We start from the raw sequence: 20,683 nt of genomic DNA, 5'->3' as shown, positions 1-20,683 counted from the left end.
CTACGGACGGACTGTCGGACTATTTGCAGCATTGTCTCGGATGTGTTCCGCTCATAATGCTTGATACGACCCCGGCGGAGTGATCTATAGTTGTATAGATCCTGACGGGAGACAGACAGCAGCGGGGGTCGATAACAAACCAGATTCGGTGAATTATTATGACTGTAGTAATATGCAGCTAGCTCACTTGTAATCTTTTGAACGCCGCAATCTGTGACAAGCAAATTAAGACAACGAAGACCATGGAAAGGAAAAGGTGGGACTTTTAAATGTTTTGTTTTCGGAGTTGTATAAACGAAAGTTTCTCTGCAGGAAATGCACGCATGCAAAGGAGCGTTAAGCAGTTTACTATTACACTTAGCAAAGGGACGTATCCTTTATCACGTACACATTTATGGCTTGAGTTAAACGCTGCCCTAACAACACTTTGAATTTACTACGTTCGGGCAACTTTGAACAACAGTAATTGATACTCTTGTTTCGGTTACGTTGACGTCCCCGACGCTGCTAGCTTGATTAGCTAGCTAAGTTTCATTGTTTACACACGCTTGACTTGCGGTGCGTCGGTCCCCCAGCACGATCACGTCAGTAGCTATAAAAATGTCAGCTGCAACACATTGATCCTGTTAAAACTTGTATATGAAAAATGTACTGCCTCGTGTCGCCCACCACTCCTTTACTCGTTTACAAATCCATTAAATGAGAAGCTACTTCCATGTCAGCACATTGACAAGGCGGTCAGTCTGTTACAGTACAAAGCTGGTACACACCCAAACATACACACAGGTGTTTCGACTCACGCCGGCTGACTACACGTTTTATGAGCCTGAACAGATGGAAGTGATTGACACCTCTCGCCTCCCTGTCTCTACCCTTTCCGATCATCCTTAAACACGGATTTGCCATTAATGGGAGACCTCCTGTAGTCGCTGAAAGATCCTCCTGTAATGATGAGTGCGTCTGTTTTTCTTGCAGTGTTCCTGTTCAGCGCATTCTCAACAAGCCGCAGATAGTGCGCAGTCTTGGCAACAACCTTCATTCAAATGTGAACACAGGCTCCTCCATGGCTGGACGCTCGCTCCTGACCAAAGTGCAACGCAGCAGACACAAGCACCTCTATGACATCAACCATCAGATCAGGGTGAGACTTGCTTGATAATGTTTGAATTGAGGCATTTTTTTACTTTGTACAGCAACTTAAAAAAACCAGAATGTACACATTGCTCTTTCGTTGATGGCTGGACCCTGATAATGTATACATACAGTCTCCACAGAATGTATTCAGTCCCCTTGGACTTCTTGTGTTGGATGTTTTGCATCCTTGACTCTTTAAATCAGGGTTTTTGAGAATGGCCTGACAAAGCAAAGTTTAAAAAAGTCATTTGAACTAAATTGATCCTTGAAGGCACATTTGCAAATAATTACAGTCATACATTTTATTATATAGGTTTGTGTATTTTTTTTTTTTTTTAAGTTCTGTTACTAACAATGAATTGTCCATTTATCTGTTGACCAATTCAAAATGTATTGCTGTAGCTTTATGTCTGTTTACAGCCTTACAGTTATGGCATAGTTTATTGAATGTCTTGATTGAGGCTCTGCATGGGGAGTTTGATCATGTTGTTGTTCTATCCTAAAACAACAACAACAACAACAATATTTTAAGTATACTTAGTACAGACAAAATGCTCTGCTCAGTTTCCCAAGTTCCCTCAGGCAAACACTAGTGAATAAGTCACAAGCCGTTTTACCAGTGACACTATTAGTCAGTATTATTTGGATAATAAGATTTATTCCAGTAATGTTTCATTTTTTCTACACACTCAAGAGTTAAATAAAGGATGCAGCTGAAACCCCTGTTCTGTATTTACTCCACTGAGTAGTAACTCAGCTGTGCAACCTTGAAGTCAGTTCTCAGTGAAGATTAGTTTAAAATGTATTTTTTTATTGTGATTGAAAGTTTAAAAAAAAAGTCTTGTTGTTTTTTTTTTCAAGACAAAACCTGATTTAAACACAACACTACCAGTCCGACAGACGGCATCCATCTTCAAACAACCTGTCACCAAGGTGACAAATCATCCCAACAACAAGGTGAAGACAGACCCACAGAAGGCTGTGGACCAGCCCAAACAAGTGAGTTAGACAGAGGAAAACTTGTACTTTTCAATATTTTGACAGACACTTGTAATTTAAATCATTTTCTGGGAAAGAGTGATTTTAAAAAAAAATATTACAACTGAAAGCATAAAAACAAATAAATGTACTTTAACATAGTTAGTTTTTTATTGATTAAATGTGTCTAAATTTTGTAATTGCGTCCTTTTTTGCTGAAATACTTGTGTTCATATTGGATAAAGTATGCTCAAAACTTAACAGCAAAATACATTTTTGTTAAACTTTATTCTTCAGCTGTTCTGGGAGAGGAAGTTGAGTGGGTTAAATGCGTTTGACATTGCAGAGGAGCTGGTGAAAACCATGGATCTCCCCAAAGGCTTACAAGGTGAGGGTAAACAAAATAAAATATGACAACCATGTATTATTATGAGCTGGATTGTTGTATGTTGAGGCTTGATGTGTGTCTCCCTGTAATCCCCTGGCCAGGTGTTGGCCCTGCGTGTCCAGATAAGACGCTCCTCTCTGCCATTGCTAGCGCCCTGCACACCAGTCCTGCGCCCGTCACTGGACAGCTCACTGCTGCTGTGGAGAAAAACCCCGGAGTCTGGCTCAACACAGGACAGCCTCTCTGCAAGGCCTTTGTGGTGACTGATGATGACATCAGGTAGGATGATCACTATCACTAGTACACTTTTTTTTTAAGCTATTTTCTTTGTTTTTAATTGAATTTCTCTGTTGGGTTGTGCTTTGAACACTGAATCTTATTCATCCTGTGCTATGGAAGTTACTCCTGCTAAGACAAAATCAGGAGTCCTTGGTAAACTGTGTTAGTCTTGTACTGAAAAAGAAGGACTCCTCCTGCTCTGTACTTCAATCTCCTTCCCAAAACACATAAGGAGCTGGATTCAAGAGATGAAGCAGGATCACTCTAATCACCCAACTTTAGGAGAGCATCCCCTTACTCATAAAACGCAAAATGTACAGGCTTGAATTGCACTGCATGGTGCTTTTTGCAGACCATTACATATGAAATTGGTGTAGATGTTTCACTATTTCTGTTAGTTTAATCATATTTTTTTTTCATCATCATTGCATCTTGAAACCATGAAAGGCTTGGTTTTATTACTGCCCACTTATTTTTTTCTCACTTGTGTCCATCAGGAAGCAGGAGGACCTGGTGCAGAGTGTGAGGAGGCGGCTGGAGGAAGCCCTTACAGCTGACATGTTGGCTCATATAGAGGACAGCGCTACAGAAGAAGCTGCCAACAAAGTAGAGGAAAAGGATGAGCAGGTCAACAAGGAGAAGTTATAGCAAATGTACACACAACAGCAGCACTGGTTTTTAAGTGTTGCTGAAGCCTTTTCTGCTCCTTTGACATCCACTGTAAAGACCTGCGGTACACACTAACATGTAACCCTCTGTCATCTCTCCAACAGGCTAGTTTGACCTAAAGTTTGCTCGTTAACTCTACCTTTTTTTTTAAAGAATGAACTCCATTAAGACTTTTATACACTTTTGATTAAAATATACCCTAAATGCAGATGTTATGCAGTTTTTTTTTTTTTTACCTAAACAAAAACTCAATTCTTTATCATTATTTTTTTGAAGGCGAAATCCTGAAAAGGTGCTTTGAGTTTCAGTTCATGTTTACCTCTACTTGTGAATGGCAGTTGTGGATGGTGCTTTATACAATCCAGTGTTAATTTACTTCAAAGCTGTTCACATACAAACCTGTTGTATGTGCCATTGTGTCTGAATGTATCTGTTCATGTTGAAGTGTATTGTTTTAAACTGTTCTACTAGAACATTTTGCTCTTTTATATTTTCCTCTTGCACTGTAGACAGTGTTTTTAAGATTTGGAAGCATAGAAATTTTGCAGTATGTTTACATTCACACACAACTCTTGTGGCTGTGAATATTGAAAATGTTAACTTGTTTTGTTTAAATGTTTAACAGTTCAAAAAAAGTGTTATTTCTCACAATAACCTCAGTTTACATTCGTAGTATCAAAGTTTAAGTCATGGTATTTGTATTCAGAAAAGAATAATCAGTGTTGTTTTGCAAACTACATTTGAGTTTGGACTGTAGCAGAAGATACAAAAACATTTACAATGCTGATGTACCTCATAACAAAATGTACTGTACCTCATAACAAGAATCAGAATTTTTGTCACTGTCAAATAAATGCAGCTTGTAAATCACTTGTGTTGTCATTTATATGATCTAATATTTTGGCAGTTGTGGAAGGGGGATGTGGTTTCAGATGTATCGGATTAAGTTTGTGTTCATTTACATTTGTCAAGTCATTTTAAAAGCTGCACAATTACAAACCAATTGAAAGAGCCATTGATCATTGTAGGGATTCCTTCTTTCAACAATCCCCTGTACTCCTAGAGCCAATGCTGATATGAGGGTATTTTCTGGTTAGAAATAGAATATTTTTGGTACAAAATACTCTATCTTCTACCTCCACTTGATCACTACTACTCTGCAATGAACAAAAGAAGGAAATTGTGACCTTTTTTTTTTGTGTGTGGGGGGGGGGGGGGGGGGTTGTGTTTTTATGAACAGTATGTAGAGAAGGAGCAGTAGCAGCAGTCATCTCTCTCAGTGTTCACTTCATCACACATTGAAGAAGTTAACCTATCTTATTTACTTCTTTTGTCCACAAGCAAACATGGTGTGTAATAATCAAGCAGACAAGCAGGGGAACAAAAGGCTACATGACATCACAAATACTATGAGGAAAACCCAAGAATCACTGACACTTTTAAAACAGACAAAAAAAAAAAATACATGTAATTAAAAAAACATTATGAATAAATATTGAGTCATAAAGACCAGCAGAAAGGAATCTCATTGAACAACGTTAAGGAAAACAGCTAACCAAAGAGTGACAAAGAAAGAGCGACACGTGTTCAAACCATTAAGAGAAAAAAACAAAAAAAACATAAAGAAGGCTTAATAATAGCATTTAAATGTTAGATAATTATTTTTGTCTTTCATTATTTGTTCATTTTCTTTGAGAAGAAGCTAAAAAAAAAAACTTAAAAAAACATGAGCACCAGTCAATGCTGTTGTTGGACCACCAAAAACATCTCACTGGTAGCCATGAAGAACACACCCAGCCATGGGCACTTATTTTTGAATACATAAATATGGCTTTAACAGTACGGATTCAAAAACACTCTCATGACGGAGAACACATAAATAAGTGCCCTGTAGACGGACAGACACAATAGCAGTGACAGCAGCAGTGGCTTTGCGTTGATGCTCTCTCCCCCCTTGCTGCATGTGGCCTTTGAACCCTTTGTTGTGTCGCGGGTGACGTCAGTGCCGTGTGCGGGAGACGGAGCGGCGTGCGCTTGGCGAGACAAAGGCGGCGGACCGACCGGGGTCAGGCAGCAGCAGCAGAGAGCAGAGAATCACTGTTTTTATACTATAAAAAAAAAAGGTATCTATTAATCTTTGATTTCAGCTGCAGTTTCCCTGTCTGAACGCGCAGTGAAGACCCACCGACCCTTCCAGGAATATGCTTTGACTCCACACAGAAAGGAAAAAAACAAAAAAAAACAACAGAGCCCTCTTTTCGGTTTTTAAGGTTTTTCCTCCTACGCCCCCATTTAGCGTGCTAGTTAGCTTACCTCGCTAGCTGCTCCCTGGCGCCGCACAACACAGGTCTCCTCCTCCTCCTCCTGCTTGCTTGCTGCTGCTCCTGCAGGCTTGTCTCTCATCTCTCCCTCAAGAAGAAGAAGAAGAAGAAGAAGGAGAAGAAGAAGTGGGCGACCAGCGAAGAGAGGGAGCTCATCGACAAAGTCAGAATAAAGTAAGTTTGTGTGTTTTAATCCCTCGTTTATTTTAAAAACAACAACGCGACAGTCTGTGAGAATGAAACACAAGTTGGGACTGTCAGAAGAGCTAACCCAGCTAGCCGCGCTGCTCCCAAACAAAGGGGTCGGCAACGTGACTGAGTGCCGACTGTGTGGGACTAGCCTGTTAGCTCGGCTCTTGAAGCTAACAACAGCTTGTTTTTATCTGTTGTTATTTAAACGATAGAGACACATTAAAGTGTCTTTAGCGAGTGCCTGAATGGCCGTGTTTTTGTTTTAATGGTTACAACAACCCTGCTCTCTGGTGCTGAGATGTGATTTCTCCTGACACAACAAGCAGCCTCCCAGATGGATTCAGTTGTCAGACAAGAAGCAACAACAGACAAAGCAAGGCGCCGAAATCAACACTGTTAATGTGAGCTGCTTGTGTGTGACTGATGGGCTGATCCTCTCCCGCATTGTTTTTGTTTGTTCAAAGGTAAACAAACTCTGATTTATTTTTTAATCTTTATTTTTTTTTTATTAATTTTTTTCAGGAAGAGGGTGAGCTCACTCCCAACATAAACAGGCATCCGTGATCTAATGTGAGATCTACGGAGAGACTATGCCGAGCCCTTTATTCCACCCGGAGATTATTGACCACGACGTGGTGATCAGCAGCCAGCACAACGGGGTCAGCCTGTCCCGAGAGACGGACCAAGAACCCCGGGAAGAGGACCACCAAGAGGCGCTCCGTTTCGCCCTGGACCAGCTGTCACTCATGGCCCTGGAAAAAGTGGACTGTGTGGGCGGTGTTGGTAGCGGAGGCAGCGGGCTGGTAGACCCTCTGGATGGGACCCAGGGTCCGGGCTCCGAGGGATGCAATGGCGTGGGCGGAGGGGGCTACGTGGATCTACAGATGTTGGAGCATCCCAACGGGTCCCGGGACTCGCCGACGTCCTGCTCTCCGTCCCCGGAGTACTACGGCTCGGGCGGGTACCACATGGCCGGCTCGCACGCCATGCTGCACGGGGAACAAAGCTCCGTCCTCTGCAGCCGGAAAAGAAGTGTCAACATGACTGAATGTGTACCTGTGCCCAGCTCTGAACATGTGGCAGAAATAGTGGGAAGACAAGGTAAGAGCATGCCTGTTTATAATGCATTCAATGAGGAATATTGTGATTGTTTGGATGTTAGTGAACAGCTTGTACAGGCAGCATGCAGCCTGCTGGTTCTTTGTTTGGGTGGCTGTCTGGTGAGAGGAGGGTCTTAACTTTTATAGCCTGAGCCTGGTGTTTTGGTCGGGCTGTATTCACTGTCTGGTTCTTCAACGCCAGTATATAATGCGGATACTCCTTTAAATGCTCTACCTTCTATATTTACACGCTCTTCTTTTTTTTTTAGGAGTATTCAGACAATGCCTTGACATAGTGAGTGAGGAAGGGTGGTTGATGAGTAGGAGGGAGGGGGGGGAGGGGTGGGAGAGGGTCAGACAAAGCGGCAGATTGTCGGGAGTCTGGACATGTCTAGCAGCCTGCACCAAACAAAGGAAATACATCAAATTTTGCCGCTTTTTCAAAACACAGATAATCAGTGGCTGCTTTGAACCTTCCACTTGCTAACCTAACTCATCTATATGCTGTGCGTGGATTAAATGGCGCTTTTGGGGCAGATTCTAAGGTGAAACAGGGCAGCAGGCGCACAAACACGGGACTGGGCGGTGTTACGCCCTGCACCCAACCCTGTCTGTCGATGCCGCTGGTCGCGCTGCAGTCGCTCCGTTTCACTCGTTGATTCCACTTGTATTATTTTCCTCTACATGTACATCGCATCTTATTTCTACTGCTGTTGTGGGTGTCGGTTTGGCCGCCGCAGCCGCGGTAGCGTTACGGCATTGTTCTCTTTGTTTGAAAAAGCCATGCTTTCTGCTTCCCAGAATGACATCACACTCTGTGCGTCCTATTGGTCGCCGGGAACGACGCGTCCATATTTAAAGAAACAGCGCACATAAGATGCTGGGGGGAGCATGAGTTGACACAAGCAGACAGTGCAGCAGATATTGACTCAATGTTTAGACAAACAGGCTCTTCCGGCATCTACTGCTTCTGCTCATATGTAATCAAAATGTAAAAAAGGGTTAGTTACTATGCTAACAGATAGTAACAAAGCACAAAATAGTAGTTGGAAATTTAAACTGTTTATGAATTATGAAAATATATTTCCTAGTTATATCCCTGTTATCTCAATATTAAGAGATGTATTTGTGTTGGTGCTGCCAAATAAATGAGTCGTACATAAACAATAGTCTAAATGTGTTCATATAAAACCCCTTTGAAGGTCATCATTTTCAGTATTTGCTCTAACATCTTTTGTATGGCAGTGCTCAACTTCAAAATTGTTTGGAAGGCAGTTTGTGGTGCTGCTTTATTGTTTTGTATTAATACTTTGTCGTCCTCATCTATGTGAATGAGATCAACCAAACTCAATAAACGACATCATTACCCAGAACAAAGTCCTTACTGCCCTAATAATAATTATAATAATAATAAAAAAAGTCAGATGGCTAACTGTGGCTGAATTTAAATGCAAACTGAAAGTAAAAAACTAATGCTGGTAGGATTCATCGTCCGACACTTGTTTCATATTTCTTCATTGCCTTAAGGCTACTGATATGTGTATTTATCAAAAAAAAAACTAATCCTAATTACCCCCGCAATACAAACGTTGTTAGCTGTTTGTTTCTATTGTATGCTCTGCTAAAGGATTGATGTTTATGTTCCTTGCATCTTCCAGGTTGTAAGATCAAGGCCCTGCGTGCCAAAACAAACACGTACATAAAGACTCCTGTCAGAGGTGAGGAGCCGGTGTTCATCGTGACGGGACGCAGGGAGGACGTGGAGATGGCCAAACGTGAAATTGTGTCTGCGGCTGAGCACTTCTCTATGATACGGGCTTCCCGCTGCAAAGCTGGAGCACCTGGAGGAGGAGGAGGAGGCTCTCTTCCTGGACCCCCACACCTACCTGGGCAGACCACCATACAGGTACAGAAAATCTCTATTTGGTGTCCTTGTATTACAATGTTGTGACACGCATGACCAAGTTTATTTCAGACACTAAAATATTCTGTTCTCTCAAATCAAGGTGCGGGTGCCCTACAGAGTGGTGGGTTTAGTTGTTGGACCAAAGGGAGCAACTATTAAACGCATCCAGCAGCAGACTCACACCTACATCGTGACACCCAGTCGAGAGAAGGACCCAGTTTTTGAGGTGACTGGCATGCCAGAGAACGTGGATCGAGCAAGGGAGGAGATTGAGACCCACATCACCCTGAGAACTGGAACCTTTGTGGACCTGCAGGGAGACAATGACTTCCACACCAACGGCACTGACGTCAGTCTGGAAGGCCTAGGCGCCCTGAGTGGAGGGCTGGGAGCGTCCCTTTGGTCAAGAGCCTCTGGCCATCACTCTGCCCCACCTCCTCCTCCACCCTCTCCACCTCCTGCTGTTTCGATGTCCATGCATCACTCCTCCAACAGGAAGATGTCCTCATCAGTTGGCTACCACACGCACAACGGCGGGATGAGCTCAGACAGCTATAGCACCACCCGCAAGTCCAACGAGGGAGGCAGTCCCACTAGCCCATTCAGCACAGGCTCCAGCAGTGCAGGAGGAGGATTCACTTTTGGGGGCGACTCCACCCCAGGACTGCCCTCTTCAGATGAACTTGGCTTTGAGTTCACTGCCTCCAACATCTGGGCGCCTTTCGTCAATGGTGGAACAGGCAGTAAGGCGACTAGCTCATCCCAGCAGCAGCAGCAGCAGCCTCTACGTCGCAACAGCAGCGGCCTCAGTGGTGGTGCCATCACTCCTCGATTGTCTCCAACTCTGCCTCAGGATGTGGGTGTTGGGCCCATGGATCACCCGTTAGCCCGCCGTGCCCAGAGCGACCCCCTTAGCACTCTGTCCTGGCTTCAGTCCGGCAGCGCAGGGAGTGGTTCCTTCTCTGGAGCGTCCAGCTCGAGCTCTGGTGGCTCGTCCACAGGTTACTCTTCCTGCTCTGCGTCCTCTCTGCCCGGAGGCTCACCAACCGACTCCGAGGGTGGCGGCAGCAGTGTGGGCCCTAGCTCAGGGATGCTAAGCCGGCTCAAAAGTGGCTCCGGAGGTCTCGGGGTGGCCGGTCTGGTGGGCATCAGCCCCGGGATCAACAGGGACTGCTTTGTGTGTTTTGAGAGTGAGGTGACGGCGGCTCTGGTGCCCTGCGGCCACAACCTGTTCTGCATGGAGTGCGCTGGGCAAATCTGCCAGTCGGCTGAGCCTGAGTGCCCTGTCTGCCACACCCCTACCACACAGTGCATCCGTATCTTCTCCTAATGCCAAACCAGGAGTGGAGTGGGTAAATATGGGGGAAGGGAGTGGCAGGAAGAAGACTGAAAGGGGGGACCAGTTGTAGCCAAGGCTAAAGAAGGATTCACACTAATAACTTTCACACATAAACACATATGACGGATCATAATAAATGCATTAATAGAGCTGATGATACTATACGGATGTTGATTTATTACTGATAACTGTCAAAGTTAATAATAACAATAATAATAAGTACAATGACTTATTTCCAGAAGTAATAGAAAGCATCTGCAGACAGTTGCAGCTCAGACGGTCTCGGTGTCGGAAGGAAACTAGTGTCTTATCTCTTTTCAGGCCTTCATTTAGACCAGCAGCAGCCCTCGCTGCTGACCAGTCTGTCTCTACATTTCTTCATTCTGGCTTCTTCAGATCTTTGCCTGCTTTCTCTCACAGCCTTTCCTTTTGACACTTTTGTACTTAACAGATATTTTTTGATGAAGCTGTCAGTGAGGCCTGCACTTTTCTACTCCCTTATTTTAATGTTCTGAACTGGACTCAAAACTGTTCCGACAAATCCTTTGCTCTCTCCCCCATCCGCCTCTCACCTATGCTGTTGTTTGTGACATGAAGCGGCAGGGGGGGGCGGCTATTTTTTTCTGTAATCTTGGAACTTTTTATCAAAAGTTGGGCACGTAGTTGGGCACCTAGCAGAACAATACACACAGGGGGACCTCCTTTAAGATCAACTCCTGTTTCTCTTTGCCACAATAAAATTAGCCATCAGTAATGCCAAATGAATGCTAGTAATAGGCATGTATTAATTCTTGATCGAGCTCAATAACATGTTGATGAGTCTGCCCCACATTTCAAATGTGGCTGCTGCATTGATTCACATTAATTCTCCTTTAATAAGTGAGAAATGTGAGGAGTGATACTGTAGGAATGTGTCTGAGGGCAGTTCTCTGTACTTTTGGGCTGCCTGACAATCCCTTTACATCCTCTCTCTCTCTCTCTCTCTCTCCCTCTCTCCCCCCCCCTCTTGTGTGTGACTCATGTGTATGTGTGTGAATTATGCCCACTCATGCTGTGTGTTACATCAGCATCATAAAGGTCTGGTTTCCTCTCCCTCACTTTACTCTCACAGTCTTACAGGAAGTCAATGCTCTGATTCATCTAACGCCAGGATGTTCACCTTAAACATCTGCCGTCTGTTAAACTCAGATCAGCTTGTTTAGAGTTTTGTATTCATTTTTTGACTTTTCAACTGTCCTTGCGTGGCAGGAAGACACATTTTGAACTCTAGGCTAAGATAAGGTTTTCTGATGTCACATGAATGTTTTTGTCTAATAAGGTTAAAGGCGAGACGGCTTCTCCAATCCAACAATAAGCAAGGGGCTCGATTCAATTTGACCTTTCATTTTTCATGCACTGTCACTCCAAGCCCCTCTAAAAAAAGAAAAAAAAAAAGTAAAGAAACAGCTCTTACTGTTCTTGTTTTGGTAGTTTTGGTCTTCCACCCCGCTCTCACAGCAAAGCTGTTTGGCACTCTCTCAGATGACACACACACTGCTGCACTCCTGGCTAAATGTAGTTCACTATATGGTTAGTTGTTTGAGATTCGTTCTATAATTCCTAGAATTACTGAGTTACTCTTAAGTGAGGCGGTTCCATCCTGTTTTGTGTTTGTGTTTTTAAATTCATTGTGAGTTTGCAGTAACTGCCTCCAGTAGTGTTTGGACTGTACGTATGGTACAGGCAGTGTCGATGTGGTGGTACACAGATGCCGTTAGCGGCCCTTTTGAACGTGGAAACATGACCATGGAAATAAGCTCATAGAATGAGACAAGCCATGAAGACAGAATTAAAACCAACACATGTAATTCTCAAAGGGCTTCCTCTGACTGCACAAACACAAGATCACATTTTTCAGGCTCACACATGTAGGTAGAATCAACTTGTCCTTTATGGCAGCTAGTAGCTAGGTCATCCAGGGCTTCCAGACACTCTTTGTGTTCAAATCCCAGCAGCTGCAGAATGTTTTTGCTTGTTGTTTTTAGTGTTTTTTTTTTTTTCTTATTGTCCCTACAGTCATCCCTCAGATCCTGTCAGTTGTTTTGCAGTGTGTCAGGACAGGTTGTAGGGTTTTAATATCAAGGAAAAAAGGGTAATTCTACTTGAGTAAATAGTTGAAAATGGGCAGTTGCTGCTGTGCTTTGGTGCTCCAGCCAGTTTTACGTTTATTTGCTGTCTGACTGTTGGTTTGCTTCTTATGTGACAGCAGTGCCACAGAGGAATCTGATAATCCGCTGTCCTGGTTGAGCACAGCAGTGCACTAGTTCATGTGTCCAAACGTGTAGGAAAAAAAAAAAAATCTGCCCGGGAACTGAACTGGTAGTCTTTGTAAAGACTATCCCCATGGTGCTTTGGTGCAACACCCTGCTTATACACGGTTGCTGAACAAACCCAGTGGGCAGTGTTGAGGGGGCTTTTTGTTAGTTCTCACACTACAGACCTGACAACTCCTTTCTCATTCTGGTCCAAACACGGCGGCCGTCCCCTCATCGATCTGTTTAATGTTGCATTTTGCATCTCGTACTCGTGCACTCCCAGGAACAGATGCAGGGCTGCGAATGTGTCGGAATGAACAGATCAGTGGTGACTGTTGTGTGAGTGTGTTGAGGCCAATCTTAAAAAAGCCTTCGTCGGACTGTCCAAGTGTTAGAGTTATAATTTGTGTTGTATTTTCCAGATTGGGTCTTAAATTGACCCCCGTGTTGCACTGGGACATTTCTGGCCAATGAGAGAATGTTAGGGTTTATTGTACAGTAGTTTCATTGTTAAAAAGGTACAATTTTTCAGATTGACTGCTGAATTTTTAATTTTTTTGGCCAAACTTCTCCCCTCCCCCATTTCCTTCCTAAAGGTTTGAAAACAGGGTTTTCTGAGGCATGCTAGCCAGTGACCTCTGACCTTTTTTGTGATTCAAGGGAGGGGGGGGATGCAAAGAGAGCCTCGCCAGTAAGGGGTTACCGACACCCCTCAAGCCTCCGCTCTCATATTTTTTTGCTTTAATTCTTTTTGTATGCAGAACCAAAATGTAAAATGTCATCAAAGTAGGTTTCAGGCCTGAGCCGTGTGTAAATACCCTGAATACAATCATTGGAATCTTGTTTTCAAAGCAAAATGACTTAATTGAAGATAAGTGTAGTTTCTAAAAAACATGTATCATTATTTGTAAGTTAACCATCTGCATGTCTTCAAGCCTCCTGGCATTAGATAATAATTTTAAGATAAAAAAAAAAACTTTTTACACATTTTATTTTTTACAATTTATTTGCTTATCTAAATATCCCAGACAATAATGTGACCCTTTTTATTACTTCAAATTTATTTTTATTTTCCATTTTTTATTTTCCTTATTTCCTGTGTACTACATATAGGCAATTTATAACAAAATGAGAAAATTATTGAAGAAATTTTAAAATTGAAATATATTTTATTTGAAAGTTTATGGACCTTTTAACCGTGAGCCGGGAAAATTGTATAATCATATAATTTCAGCTGACTTGACGGTTATGAGAAATGTATCAAGAGTTTTATTTTTTATGCTTCTTTAATAAAGTCTTGTTTTTGGTTTCATTTTTTACTGTAAAATGAGAACAAGTGTGTTGTGTCTTTATTGAAATGTACAGCAGCTGTCTGTTAGCCACACGGTGGCAGTACAGACACAGCTGCAGCAGGGAATCTGCAGTTCAGACATGTTTGTATAACTGAGACTAGACATTCATTAATGGTGCAGAAAATTCAGACAACACTGCAAGGGGCCTGAATCTGACATTTCAAAAGATCTGGTTTGCTTTTAGAAGAAATGCAGGGTTTTTGTAACTGTCAACAAGCATTGACTGCCCTATTAAACAAAAGATGCTGTTGTGTGAGAATTTGCTGCTTTTTTTTTTCAGGTGTACAAAGCATCTTCAGGTCACACTGCTACTCTAACAAAACAAAAATTAATATTGGTTTATTGATAAATTTGGGTTTTGTTCAACAAACAAAAATCTTGGACCAAACAAAGTGTCAGTCGGATGCAAAGTAATTGTAAATATTCTAGTAATTGGCAAAAGAAAATAAAAGGCAGAATAGAAAGGCCCAAGTTCTCAAATTAGATTTACTTCTAATATTGTCTTGGGGGTAAAGTGTTAATTCTGGGGTTTGTTTAAAATAAAAAGTTTAAAGTGGGGATCTGTTCTGTCCGTTTTTTTGTTTTTCTTGTTACAGCCCATTTTATGTTGGAAAGGAAAACTATCGCCAGGATCATCAACAATATGTGAAAAAGGTCTAGAGCTAAATTTAAAAGCAGCATATATAAGTTTGGCCTCTTAAGTCTTAAACAGGTTTGAAGATTTTAGGAGGAATAAAAGCTGTGTGATTGTTATTTTATGTTCTGTGGGAATGCTGATGTCAAAAGGAAAAGTTCTACTGACTATTTTTAACTGAATCAGCCTTTTGTTTCCACTCTACTCTGGGGTGTGGACAAGGAGCAAAAACATCTGGTTCAACTTGAGTAAAGTGGTGGTGTGTGATCCACCCCTCCCCCCTCCACAGAGGGGTCAAAGCTCACAGCATGAGCGGAGTGAGTGCTCAATGAAGCTGAAGCCCATTGTTCCAGCTTAAGATTCAAGACAATAAAAAAAAACCCCTCTTTCTTTAAGAGGGAACAGCATCTGGTGAATCACTTGACTGATATCGATTTTTTTTTTGGTCCATAGAATGAAATTTGTTCCATTATGACTCGTTCTGAGTACCACAGGAGGAATAATAAAGCAGAAATCTAGAGTGTGACACAAATGTCCCTTTAATAGGAAGCAGATCACAATCAGGCTGCATTCCAGTCCCTCTTCATCCTCATTAAAGAACAATCGATAATGATAAGAAACAAATTAGAAACATCCCCTGTAGAAAATAATTCTCTCATGCGAGTTCTGTGTTCACATTACATTCATATTGGTTACAGATGACGTATTCACAAGCCTTAAAAAAACATTGATGACTCATCACATTGCTTTGGAAGTAAAGAACAAGTAAAATAAAAAGCCGAGTAACATCAAAGAGACACGTGCTGGCACAATTAAGTTTCCCTTCATGCAATTGTAAGTTGATTCTATTCACAGGGGTGTGCGCCATTGGTCTCCACAGAGTTGTGTTGGCGTGCATGCATGCATGTGTGTCTCCTTACATGTGCCCTTTTGTGCTTGAGCAGAGATCTGTGTGTAGGTGTAGGTGTAGGTGTGTGTGTGTGTGTGTGTGTGTGTGTGTGTGTGTGTGTGTGTGTACAAATGCAAAGCAGGCAACCAATAGAGCCCCTGACTACATTCTGCATTATGTGATTTTTTTGTTGTTGTTGCTCTTTGAGCTACAACCTGACAGGTCATGTTTCACCTAAGACAGCAAATACAGACAATGAAACAAGCTCCTTTTAAAGGGCTAGTTTACAAAAATTAATAAGTCATGGTTATGATTTGTATTTTACAATCCCTTTGAGGAAAGAAGGCTCTGCAGGGGGATGAGTGACATTCAAAGCTTTGTTTTTGGCAGGATTCAACAGTGTTTAGTAAAGACAACATGTGACAGGCCAGCAGGGACGTCCAGTGTAGCTCCACACAGTGAGAGAAAAAACCTACTGCAGCTTTAACTCACTGTCACTGATGTCGAGTTGCACCAACAAACTTCAAGACTACGAATACGAAAGGATTCATTTTACGCACGTGACAAGACCCAAACATGAAAATAAAAGCTTGGCGGCGACTCTGATGGCTTCTCTCTTGAAGAAAAAAAACAACAACTTGAGATCTGGTCCGTGCAAATTTGGTCCTACTAAAAAGGCGTATAGGATATCAATGAACAAATTTCTCTCTTATCCAAAGCATGTGAAAAAAAGCTTACACACGTCATGCAGGAATTAGGAGTCAATAAATAAATATCTTACATTTTCATACACACAAAAAAATAACATGATTCCATTCCAGGATCTGCATATTGCAGTTGCTGCTGCTGTGGTTAAATTGACAGAAAAGTGTGTTTTAGGTATGTAGGTACAATATATTGCTCTCCAACTCAGCCCATTGTGCAGGTGTGACATTCAGCACACACACGCACATACTCTCACATGCACCCTCACATACATGCACGCACACCATAACAAAGACACATCATACAAACCAGGAGGTTCAGTGAACATACAGACAAACCACTATTGCCTTTAAGAGATGTGTTTGAATGCATCGTTCAGTGTTGTGTCTTTCATGTGGATTTATTTCAAGTTCCTCCACAGTGTCACTTGTGCAGTGTGATGGGGGCACATGGTGGAATCCTTGTGGCCATTTTGCCAACAGAAGCGAGGACAGTGTGTATGAGTGCGTAAACTAACGTCCCAGTCCACTCATCCTTTAGCCCTTTTTGGAGTTGTGTGCACTATAGGGGTGGGGATGTGTAACACTGGGATATTGCTCTGTTTGACGGGATGTAGGGGGTGTGTGGGGGGGGGGACGCCTCGACTTTTGCCTTTATCAACGCATTACAGGCTACCACATTACAACATCATCGGGGGTTTTCTCCATGACGATGAAGTTTGGTTAGGATGAAACGATAACATCTGGTTGTGCCAGGGTAACATATGCACCATGCTCACACAGGTAAAATAACAGAGGCATCCATCTTTTCTGTGGGGAGGAGGGACAGTAGAGTTTTCACAGTGTTCCTGGGGTCAACATGCAGGATGTTTGTACATTATAGGACACATTAGCAGTGATGTTGCCCCTGGACGCTGATCTAAGGTCATTCTTGATGTATATATGTCTGTTTGTGTGTTTGTTTTTTTTCTATATGGATTTTTGGGCTAAAAGCTGATCTTAGATCTTTTACTTCACACCTCAGGAAGACCACGCAGAGCAAACGACAGGGGCGAGAGAAGAAGGGGATAAAGGATGACAAAATAGAAGAACGACAATCAGGCAGGCAAGCGGACAAACGGACGGACGACGAAAGGAGAACAGCTAGGCGAGGGCTGCTCCCGCAAAGACACAGAGAAGCCAAAGTGCAAAGTGGTCGTTCTCGATCTATTCACATGGTTTGATTTTCAACACTGAATTCTATCATACCTACATGTACGGCGTATAAAAGGTGTGATGTGTTTTTAGGAAAGGTAAAGTGAGGGACTGAGAAGTGCTGCTAACATGACGCTAACCCTATACTGAGTGTGAATATCTAAAATGAAACGTGAGATTTTATAAACATGTTCCTCTGTGTTTGCATCGATAACATTTTAATGTAAATGTTGCATAATGTATGCAGACATATGTACAATAGAGCATTTCTTGTGTGTGCTTGTGTATTGCACATTTCTTTAGGTGTGTGTGTTTTATGTGTGCATAATACTATATCTATTGGGGTTTTGTGCACATGTGTGTGTCCTCTCTCCCTGCCACCCCCCCATCCCCCCCACCCCCCCCCACCCCCATCCCCACCCCGCCTCAGCTACGGCCCTCCTCAGCTGAGCGCTGGTCTGACTTGAGCTTGACAAACTCTTTGGCAACGTCGTCATTGTTGCGCTGGGAGAGGATGCGCAGCACCGTCAGGCCCGTTTCGTCCATGTGGACGCGTGCGCCCAGCGGCATCCAGCAGGTGACACTGCTCTTGCTGGCGATTTCTTTCACCTGCAGCAAGGCAATTCCCACGGTGCGGTCCTCTCTGGCGAAGCAGTAGTCCTTCACGCACACCTGCAGCTCATAGCTCTCCGGACCAACCTCAGTGCCCAACGAGCTGCAACACAAGACAGTTCATATCTGTGTTTTACTTCAGATACTTCAAAAACAAACCAGTATAGAATTCAACTTTCTACTCATCATTACCGGCTAAAAGCTGTCTCGACTATACAGAAGAAGATCATTGTCTGAAGTAATCCATCACAAATGTTTACTATAGTTTTTCTATTTATTCACAATAGTTTGTATATTTTAACTTGTCCTTTTATAAGGTGGGGGGGGGGCATTTTTAATACTAATTAGCAGAAAGTTTTATTATACACCAGTACAAACATGTACATTTTAGAGGTTTTAGGGGTTGCCTTCTTGGAAGAAGACAGCCTCCTTACAACACACAGGTTACAGGCGCCACAGTCTTTCTCAATGTTAAAGAAGCTACCTTGGTAATATATTTGATTTGAGACTGGAAAATGAAATACCTTGTGAAGTGAACTGCTATGTAATGATGTGATTTTTAGTTTTGTAAGTATACCGTGCTGCTTGCACTAAGGTAAAATATAGCCTTTACACAATCAGATCCCAGATAATAGCAGATACTCACTACTGGAAGCTCTCACTAAATTTCGGAGACCAGCTGTTGTTTTTGGATTTAGTGGCAAATTTCCTCTTCTTGTCACTGAGGTGGGGGCCGATGATGTAGACCTCAACAAATGGCCTAAAGCCCTGAGCCTTCCACTTCAGGTCATTAGCAGCCACCACTGGAGGGAGGAAGCAAGGGGAGTTAAAAAATAAAATTCATTGTAGTAAGGAAAGATTTTACTCTGATCTGCTTTTTTTTTTTTTACCTTTCACATTGATCTTGTGTTCTCCATTAGGCTGAGGTAAAATGTCCACACACATAACCACCTCGCCAACTGCATCGACTCCAGAAGCTGTAAAGACACACAGTGAAGAAGATCAATTGTGTGTGTGTGTGTGTGTGTGTGTGTGTGTGTGTGTGTGTGTGTGTGTGTGTGTGTGTGTGTGTGTGTGTTGTAGTGTAGAGCTGATACATAAGACTAGAGGAAATGTGATGCATCAGCAGACTGTGACTAAATTTAAATATGGAAAAAGACTAGACACACACACACACACACACACACACACACACACACACACACACACACACACACACACACACACACACACACACACACACACACACACACACACACACACACACACACACACACACACACACACACACACACACACACACACACACACACACACACACACTTTCTGATGATCAGATGAGCAGGACTTGGCTGGGTAAATCATCTTCTGTGCCAACTCTCATGCTAAAAAATGGCAAAACTGTAATGCAGTAATAGCTTGCAATTTATTCTTAACCCTCTACTGACACTAAAGGAAGATAAAAGTGGACACATTTCCAAATGCAACCAAGGTTTCTGGAAAACATCCAGGAAAAAAACACATCCCATGCTTCGATTCTTATCAGATCCCTGCTGTTTGTACATTTATACTCTCTCGTAATCAGACATCAGCTGTCTTTCTGTGTGCAATCTACATGTACAACAAACTTCTTCTACCATAAGCAGTCTCATGTATAAGACATATTTCCTGCTATATTTCCAATAAAACAAGGGTTCAAATGAAGTGAGATGGAAATACAAAGCTAAGAGAGTCACGGTTCATAACAGTTTGATCCCACAGCTGTCTGAAGCGCACTGAGGGACATGCAGGTTGAAGTAACCCACCTTTCTCTGGAGGCGTGTCTTCATTGGCAGAGTACCTGATCCCTTTCCCTCCGTGGACTGAGAGACAGAAGAGCATCAGGATAGCGTACATTAGTAAAACTAAAAAGAAAAGAGGGTGCTTTGGAATGATGACATGAAACAACTCTTTTTCATTTGTACTCTGACTTAAACTGCAATGCAAATAATAGTTTTGCATTTGCTGTCATTGCTACTGTAACTCACTGAAGCGATGAATTAAACATTTTCTTCCTACACTGTGAGCAAGTTATTCTATTTAATCCCATAATCCCATTTAATTCCATAAGCTTCAGTCACAGTAAGAATAAGCAGGAGAGCTTGTTTGAGAGAAACTGAAAGCCGTTTTGTGGTGAATTGTTTGAACCTGCTGTGAAACAATGTGTGTAAGAGTGTGTGGCAGTATGTGTGTGAAGCTGTACCCTGAGCGTTCTGCGAGAGGACAAACTTCCTGATCAACTTGTCCGTGGCCTGCGTGTACAGGGACAAGGCATAGCGTAGAGACTGCAGGTCTGGACTCTTTTCCAAAAATGTTTTCTTCAGGCCCACACCACCAGCGTGGAAATATTGCTGTGTAACAGAAGAGACATGACACACTTATGTCAGACTGGCAGAAACACAGACATAGAGTAGGACACAGAAAGCTCAGAGTGTTAAAATGTATGTGACAAAATGGTTCAATAATCTTGTCAGCCATAAAGATACTTTGGTAATGCTAACATCCATATACCTGCAATAGTCTACTCTCAACGTAACTATTACATTCAGTTCCTATTAAAGGTAAAAATGCTTAGAATATTTTTCATGTTGAATGTTTTCATAGCTCTTCGTTTATCCATGCCTCCAGATAAAGCAGCAAATACGCGTTTTTTTAATAG

The 20,683-nt window shown here is 42.4% G+C and overlaps 3 protein-coding genes across 3 annotated transcripts in view; 2 read left to right on the top strand and 1 right to left on the bottom strand.

The window, feature by feature from the left end:
* The first annotated feature begins 92 nt into the window (after positions 1-92).
* mbd3a (methyl-CpG binding domain protein 3a) lies at positions 93-4,318 on the top strand. The gene is made up of 6 exons (XM_020634068.3): positions 93-256; positions 976-1,141; positions 1,996-2,133; positions 2,410-2,500; positions 2,602-2,779; positions 3,277-4,318. The coding sequence occupies exons 1-6, from the start codon at positions 243-245 to the stop codon at positions 3,425-3,427; spliced, it is 738 nt and encodes a 245-aa protein (XP_020489724.1). The 5' UTR covers positions 93-242; the 3' UTR covers positions 3,428-4,318.
* Positions 4,319-4,911: 593 nt separating this feature from the next.
* On the top strand, positions 4,912-14,509 carry LOC109984049 (RNA-binding protein MEX3B). The gene is made up of 4 exons (XM_020634050.3): positions 4,912-5,943; positions 6,484-7,062; positions 8,720-8,967; positions 9,068-14,509. Exons 2-4 carry the CDS (start codon positions 6,552-6,554, stop codon positions 10,295-10,297), a joined length of 1,989 nt encoding a protein of 662 aa, XP_020489706.1. The 5' UTR covers positions 4,912-5,943; positions 6,484-6,551; the 3' UTR covers positions 10,298-14,509.
* Positions 14,510-15,102: 593 nt separating this feature from the next.
* The window catches only part of LOC109984025 (protein unc-13 homolog A), a 32,623-nt gene continuing 27,042 nt past the window's right edge, over positions 15,103-20,683 (bottom strand). The window contains exons 38-42 of the mRNA XM_020634004.3: positions 20,228-20,375; positions 19,791-19,847; positions 18,876-18,962; positions 18,632-18,788; positions 15,103-18,088 (exon numbers count right to left, since the gene is read on the bottom strand). Of these exons, the coding sequence (XP_020489660.1) occupies positions 17,800-18,088; positions 18,632-18,788; positions 18,876-18,962; positions 19,791-19,847; positions 20,228-20,375 (738 nt within the window). The 3' untranslated portion in view covers positions 15,103-17,799. The remainder of the gene's footprint in view (positions 18,089-18,631; positions 18,789-18,875; positions 18,963-19,790; positions 19,848-20,227; positions 20,376-20,683) is intronic.

Source organism: Labrus bergylta, chromosome 4 (assembly GCF_963930695.1).
Source record: "Labrus bergylta chromosome 4, fLabBer1.1, whole genome shotgun sequence".
NCBI classification, from domain to species: Eukaryota; Metazoa; Chordata; class Actinopteri; order Labriformes; family Labridae; genus Labrus; species Labrus bergylta.
The sequence above is the reverse complement of the archived record's forward strand: the minus strand, read 5'-3'. Positions and strand labels throughout refer to the sequence as shown.

Bases quoted from the DNA above. Each gene is read 5' to 3' on its own strand.
- mbd3a (XM_020634068.3), top strand. The intron at 1,142-1,995 runs GTGAGACTTGCT...TTTTTTTTCAAG, and splicing joins ACATCAACCATCAGATCAGG to ACAAAACCTGATTTAAACAC. The intron at 2,501-2,601 runs GTGAGGGTAAAC...TCCCCTGGCCAG, and splicing joins TCTCCCCAAAGGCTTACAAG to GTGTTGGCCCTGCGTGTCCA.
- LOC109984049 (XM_020634050.3), top strand. From the start codon at position 6,552: ATGCCGAGCCCTTTATTCCACCCGGAGATTATTGACCACGACGTGGTG. The intron at 7,063-8,719 runs GTAAGAGCATGC...TGCATCTTCCAG, and splicing joins AGAAATAGTGGGAAGACAAG to GTTGTAAGATCAAGGCCCTG. The intron at 8,968-9,067 runs GTACAGAAAATC...TCTCAAATCAAG, and splicing joins CTGGGCAGACCACCATACAG to GTGCGGGTGCCCTACAGAGT.